At 50.2% G+C, this 7,550-nt stretch overlaps 1 protein-coding gene across 1 annotated transcript; it reads right to left on the reverse strand.

Annotated features, from left to right (window-relative positions):
• On the reverse strand, positions 1–1,806 carry LOC127772789 (extensin-like). Its single transcript, XM_052298764.1, has one exon. The coding sequence runs from the start codon at positions 1,711–1,713 to the stop codon at positions 337–339; it is 1,377 nt and encodes a 458-aa protein (XP_052154724.1). The 5' UTR covers positions 1,714–1,806; the 3' UTR covers positions 1–336.
• Between the last annotated feature and the right edge of the window lie 5,744 nt (positions 1,807–7,550).

Here is a 7,550-nt window from a genome sequence, read left to right on the forward strand (position 1 = left end):
TGGGTAAAAATGATGACAAATAATATTACCAAAAGATTTTACAATGAGAATAATGCCAATAGACAATAGAATGTCACAGACACGGTAATAAAAATGACGGTAGACACATAATAAATAATTTAATTACACTAGCTAGCAGTGGCACATCCGAAAAACCAACATGAAATAAAAGGAAAATAAGAGAAGAAAAGAAAAGGCAAGCAGAAAGCTAGCTCATCACTTTATTCCAGAAACGGTACAGTGTAGTGACTCGCTATAGCTCCTTCCTCGGGTGAAATAATGTCGTCGGTGCCTCAACCGTGCAGCCAGCAAATGCTCGGTCTCCAGCGATCGCCGTCACTGGTTTGTCGCTGGTGGCATGTGCGGCGGCTTGTGCTTCTTCGGCGGTGCTATAGGTTTCGGTCCAGGCTTAGGTTCAGGTTTCAGTTTAGGCTTTGGTTCTGGGTATGGTTTAGGCTCTGGTTTTGGTTCAGGCTTAGGCTTTGGTTCAGGTTCAGGCGTCGGATGTGGTTTTGGCTCCGGGTGTGGCTTGGGCTCTAGCTTTGGGTCAGGTTTAGGCTTCGGTTTTGGTCCTGGGTGTGGAATGGGCTCCGGCTTTGGCACCGGTTTAGGTTCCGGTTTTGGCTTTGGATATGGTTTGGGCTCTAGTTTTGGTTCAGGCTTTGGCTCGGGCTTCGGTTTAGGCTCTGGCTTTGGCTCTGGTTTTGGTTCAGGTTTCAGTTTAGGCTTTGGTTCTGGGTATGGTTTAGGCTCTGGTTTTGGTTCAGGCTTAGGCTTTGGTTCAGGTTCAGGCGTCGGATGTGGTTTTGGCTCCGGGTGTGGCTTGGGCTCTAGCTTTGGGTCAGGTTTAGGCTTCGGTTTTGGTCCTGGGTGTGGAATGGGCTCCGGCTTTGGCACCGGTTTAGGTTCCGGTTTTGGCTTTGGATATGGTTTGGGCTCTAGTTTTGGTTCAGGCTTTGGCTCGGGCTTCGGTTTAGGCTCTGGCTTTGGCTCTGGTTTTGGTTCAGGTTTAAGCTTAGGCTCAGGCTCTGGGTGTGGCTTTGGCTCAGGCTTCGGGTGTGGCTTAGGCTCAGGTTTCGGCTCAGGCTTTGGTTCTGGGTGTGGTTTGGGCTCCGGCTTTGGTTCCGGTTTTGGTTCAGGGTGTGGCACTGGCTTTGGTTTGGGCTCCGGTTTCGGTTCTGGGTGTGGCTTAGGCTCTGGCTTCGGCTCGGGTTTGGGCCCCGGTTTTGGCTCTGGCTTTGGCTTTGGGTATGGCTTTGGTTCTGGTTCTGGTTTTGGTTCAGGTTTATGCTCAGGTTTTGGTTCTGGCTTTGGCTCCGGTTTGGGCTTTGGCTTCGGCTCTGGGTATGGCTTTGGTTCTGGTTTTGGTTCAGGCTTAGGCTCAGGTTTAAGTTCTGGCTTAGGTTTTGGTTCTGGCTTTGTCTCCGGTTTCATCTCTGGCTTCGGCTCTGGGTATGGCTTTGGCTCCGGCTTAGGTTCTGGCTTTGGCTCCGGTTTTGATTCAGGCTTAGGATGAGGCTTTGGCTTTGGCTTCGGCTTCGGCTCCAGCTCTGGCGGCTTCTCGTACATCGCACGGCCCTGCTTGCTCATTAAGCGGGCGCCATGGCCGAGTCCCTGGCCAGCTGCCGCGGCTTCATCAACTAAAGCGCTCGCCACCGCCAATGCCCCAAGCAGGAGCACGGCGGCAGTGAGGCAAGGAGAGCGCCTCGCCATGGCTGGCAAGCTAAGCTCCTCCTCTTCCCTTATCTTCTTCTCCCTCTCTCACTTCTGCTGTTGTATGTAACTGAACTGTGAGCTTGTGCCAGTGGATGGAAGGATTGCTGGGGTTTTATAGCCCGGGAAAGCCAAACAATGCAAGCAGGTGTGGTCACATGTCTCCATGGCACCCTGCTTTTGTGATCTCTAGCTGCTTGCCAGATCTCACCCAGTATCATGCCTGCCTCCCTTCCAAATCTGACTATTTTACTCTTCTTCACTTTTTACTAACTGCAAACCCTACTTTTTCCTAATTAATCAGCACCTGTTCTGATTAATCAATCGGTTACTTGTTACTTTAATGTATGACTAGACAATTAGTCTTTTGTTGGAACACATGAATTTTATACAGCTTTGGTTAGAAACTGAAGTAGTAGTAATTGGTACGAAAAGCAAGTAAAATTGTTTGAGTCATATTCAGCAGCGGAGCCCGCACGGCAAACAAACAGGGGAAATGGAACAAGTGCGTAAAATAGCTTAGGCTAGGTGCAGCAGAAGCTAGCATTGCAGGAGCAGGAGATGGACGGACGGATCGATCGTCAATGGACATCGCCGGTGGTGGGTCGCCGGAAGGACAGCAGCCTGAAACATTAACGTGGGTGAAAGTGTCCGGCCCTCGCGGCCATTGGGCCTGTTCTGCGGCTGCGGCGTAGCCGACACCAACAGTGCCGCGCGCACACGACGCAGCCGTAGCCATGCCGAATAGGCCCACATTATCTTGAGAATTGCATCGAACTGAACACATTAGATTTTTTATACACTATATTAACATCGACACTGAGTAATTTAAAATATAAATATGATCAGTTACGGACCGATCCAATGTTGTTTTCGAAAAGATGCTACCGTCCGTTTTCAGCTCTAAGACTACCCGCCAGACAGAATCTCCCACGGCTTCTCTCAAGAAAAAGAGTATTGGTCCACAGGCCATACCCACTCTCGGCCCAATGTCTCTCCTTTCTCTTCTCCTCTATGTTGGGCTTACGCGGCTGCGTGAATGTTTGCAGGCCATGCATGCAAATCAGCCGACAAATAAATAAATTCAGCATGTCATTGGTGGTAGGCTATCTTTTCTTGAAATATTCCTCTTTAGGCCTCGTTTAACCCCATAAAAAATGATTGAAGTAGATTTAAGGGATTCTACACCATAACAGGTACGGTGCACAATTAACCCTGTCCAAATCTCCCTCAATCGTCCTGAGTGGGGCACGTAGGCGTTCAAATAAACACGTCCACACACTCACCCATATATGATATATATGAACGTGTACACACCTTATTTGCTATAATCACCTTTGAAAACTAGATCAACATATCTTACATATCTTGATATTTATAAAACAACCATAAGCACGTTGTTGGTGATGGACACCGTCTATTACTGAAAAAATAATTAGTCATAAATATGTGTAACTGTGTCAAGTCTATGACTTAAATTTTAGTAGACATGTTACACCACCATTAACCTAACCAGTTGAGCTATTCTCATTTCGCTGCCTAACTTAAAAATGGTGCCGCGCGTTGATAAATCCACGATAGTACGCTATAGCTAGCCACTCTAGTATATTTATTAATAAATTATGCATGAAGTAAGCTACCCCTAATAATTTAAAAGAGATATATAATTAAAATAAATTGAGATGAAATATGTGGCTTTGTTGGGTTGGATGCACCAAAAAATAAGTAAGAAAAAGGAAGAAAGGAGTACAACCTAGTGTTGGTAGACTCCATTACGCGTCCAAAGCATGCATGTGTCTGCCATGTTATCAACAAAGACACACATGACACTTGGCAGAGTTAACACGGCATGATGGGATATGTCACATATGGCATCCGATTCCAGAAGAGAAAAAAAAGATGGTAGTGTTAGGTGACAAAGATGGGGAAAGGACGAATTAATAATTAGGACAAACTGTAGATGCCTTGCAGATCGAGGATACAGTACACATGATCATCGACTTGGACTGATGAGCAGCAGCAGCTGGTGTGCATTTCTCTCGTGCCTCTCGTCTGTGTTTGAGAGCGAGCGACCAACAGTTAAAAATGGATTAAGTTAGACTGTACTGTCTCAATTAATTCAAAACGCGCGTTTGATCAGTATGGGAGAACCTTTATCTGCTTTCCCGGTAGTATATATAGCTAGGTTGCTAGTTAAAGTGAATTTCACCAGACTTTTCTTTTTAGATAATATTTCACCTGACTTTTTAGTTCTGAAAAGGTATATGGCTGATCGTGCCATCTCAGCGAAGAGAAGAATTTTGGAAAATGCATATGCCATCGCGATCATCCTCAATCTTTACTATCATACCCTTATTCCGCGCTTTTCCTCGAAGGAAGTTGAGATATATTATTCACGAAAAATATATACTCCTTTCATCCCAAAATATAGTAACACTCGTTCATACGTGAATGGCAAACCTGAAGTATTGACACCGTTGTTTGTGTGTTCCTAACCAGAAAAGTGTGGAGCTGACTTGAAGAGGACGGCACGGTAGAGGGTAGAGCCTTCTTAATGATGCACCCTATGACCATAGTATATGAGAAGGCGACCGACATAATTATAATATGTGGTAAGGAATAAATAGAGGACGGCATCACATGAACGAGTAATAAACTAGGAAATAACCAAGGTAGAGACGGAAGCACCCATTGGAAGGGTGAGAGGCGAGTGGCCAAGCTACGAGCTCATGACACCGGGTCTATCATATTAATCAACAGCCAACCATTAACTCATCGAATCAATCAAGTATTTTCACTACTACGGGAAACTAAACCGGTCGGTTGAGAACCTTGCATAGGTGCCGGTTTTCATAACCGGTACATAGTAGACGACACAGACGAGAGAAATCAAAGGTGTCAGTTTTGAAAATGGCACCTTTGAGGTCCCAAGAATAAAAAACAAAAGAAACTCGATGCATCGGCTCAAATCCCAATCACCCATAAGATTCCCATCTAAGAACAAAATCACAGAATTAAGAACAAAATCAACATTCATGAACAAACATCTAAGAACACAATCACAGAATCAAGAACAAAATGAGCGTCCATGAACACACACAAAGAAGATACCATCGTTGCCGTTGTTGTTGGGCGGGCCGCCCCTGTGCCGCTCTTCCTCCTTGTCATGGTGGCCAGATCCAGCTGTCGATGAGCTCTAGGCGGCTGGATCTGGCGGTCTCTACCTCCAAGCGAGAGAAACCACCACCATCCCAGCGACGGTGAGGGGAGGAGGAGTTGCAGCTCCGAAGAGGCGAGGAGAGGGGAGGAGAGGGAGGCACCAGAGCCAGAGGGGTGACGCCCCATAGGAGGCTAGATGGCCGGCTGCTGAAGAGGGAGGTGAATAGAGCGGGCAAGAGAGAGGGAGGTGAAGGGCGAGAGAGTGGATAAGGACATGCTCCCCCTCCCTTTGCACTAAAAAATTGGTACCAATAGTATTGGTGTCGACTTTTTTCTAGAACCCACACCTATAGTTGCTTAAAAGTGTCGACTCTATATTTTTTTTTTTGGTTCCATGAAGGTGGGAAAAGCGTCAATTTGTGCTAGTTTTAAATTGGGAAGAAAGTTTGAAATACACCCTTGATTATTGGGTGAGTACAAATTAACCCCCCTAAACCCGAAAATCAAACATCCTTGACCCTCAACTATCAATACCAGATGAATTATCCTCTAACTCAATTCGGTGTGATTTTGGTTTCACGTTGTTGTCCCATCAGCAAATCTTTTTTTTAAATCAGTGGGCCCCACATATCAATCTCTCACCCTCTCTCTATCCCTCACCTATCTATCTCTCTATACTCTATCTCTCTGTCTCTCTCTTTCAAATATCCTCTCTCTCTTCTCCCTCCCTCACCTCCATCTCTCTTTGTCAAGGACAGCGGCGGGCGGAGCTCAGGGCGGCGGACAGGACTGGCGGAAGGCGGAGCTTGGGACAAGCAGCGGCACCTCTAGCTCTCCGTCACCGAGAGGCAGCGGCAGAGGCGGAGCTCGGGACGACGGAGGGGACGAGCGGCAGGCAGAGCTCAGGACAAGCGGTGGCACCTCTATCTATCCATCATTGAGAAGCAGTGGCGGAGGGGGAGCACGGGAACGGTGGTAGGCAGAGCTCGGGGCGAGAAGAGCTCGAGACGGCGGAGGGGACGGGTGGCAGGTGAAGCTCGGGACAAGCGACGGCACCCCCACCCCCCATCTCTTTGTCACCGAGAGGCAGCAGCGGAGGCGGAGCTCGAGACTGCCGAGGATGGTGAGCGGCAGAGGCGGCCATCTTTCTTTTCCCTCCCCTTCTATCAATTGGTTCGGACGACGAGAAACGGAGTTGGCACTGCATAGTGGGGCATGTCACGCCCTGAAGTTTCCCACTTTTCTTGCTTTAAAATTTTGTTAAATAAATCGCCCGAAGAAATTGTTTAAATTAACCTAGAGCTAATTCCTTAATTAATGAATGCAATTAATAATTGGAATTGGCATTGTGGGATTTTTCTTGGGTCCCACATGTCGTAATATATTAACAGGATTTTTAGTAGAATTCTCAGAGCCCTATAAATAATTTTAACCATTTAAAATTCATAAACCGCAATAAAGTATGACATGAAAATCCTTTTTTTTTCTTTTCCTCCTTTTTCCCTCTTGTTGGGCCATCGGCCCAACCTCTCCCCGCGCCGCCCTCCTTGCTGGGCCGGCCCAAGCCTCCCCCTCCTCTCTAGGACACCGACAGGTGGGGCCCACCTGTCGGTCGTCCCTAACCTCCCGCCGCCCACGCCTCGGCAGCAATCGCCGCTGCCGTCCACGCTGCTGCTCCGCGCCCCGCGCTCGCGCCCACGTCGCCGCCCACCTCTTCCACCTCTCCCGCTCTCGTGTGCGCCCGAAAATGGATGGGATTCGATTTCGAATCCCACCCCCCTCTCTCTCTCCACCCCCCACGTTACCGGCCAAATAGGGGGCCACCCCGGCCGTTTCCGCCCCTCCCGCGCCCATAAAATCACTCCCCCAAGCCTCCTCTCCCGTTTCCCTCACTCGTCGCGCCCTCCCATGCTTCTTACCGCCGTCGCGCCGTCACACCGAGCTCCTCCGCCTGCCAACACACTCCGGCCACGCGTTGCCGCTGCTAGCGCCATCGCCACGCCACGCAACCACCGCCACCAGCTTTGCAATCGCATGAGCCACCTCGGCCGCCGCTCGGTTGCCGCAAATCGCCTCGGAGCTCCGATTCCCTCGCGCCGCCGGTGAGCTCGCCATTGTCTCCATCTCCGATTGTTTCGTCTCGCCGTGCCGCGGCTCCTCCCTTCACCCTAACCCCTTCACCGCCTTTTCCTAGGTCGCACCGCTCCCGTGCGCTGTTTTCCAAAGCGCCGCCGCCGCTCATCCCCTCCGCTCACCACCGTCACTCGCCGTCATCTCTCCGCACACTGGCCACCCCACGGTGAGGAATCCCCTCTCCTCCTTCTTTTCCTCTCTCCCATGAGCGCCGCCGCTCCTCTACGCGTGCGTCGTCGTCTTCGGCCGCCGCCGCCACCTTTTCGCGCCGTCCGCCGCCGCCTCCCGCTCCGACGGTCGCCACCGTCGGTGGCTGTGCACTGCCACCGCTCCCCATGGCCAGCCGGCCAGTTTTGAGGCCGAGCGGAACCAGACAGCCGCCGTCGTGCTGTCCGATCGGCCTCAGGGCCGATCTGGACCGTCGTTCCCATGGACCAGCGGTGGACCACCTGCATGGTCCCAGTCCACGGTAGACCGGTGCCCTTTGAGCCGCTGACATGCGGGGCCCGCTTGCCGGCGCCGGCCCCCCTCGCTGACGTCAACCC

Source organism: Oryza glaberrima, chromosome 5 (genome assembly GCF_000147395.1).
Source record: "Oryza glaberrima chromosome 5, OglaRS2, whole genome shotgun sequence".
Taxonomy (NCBI): Eukaryota; Viridiplantae; Streptophyta; class Magnoliopsida; order Poales; family Poaceae; genus Oryza; species Oryza glaberrima.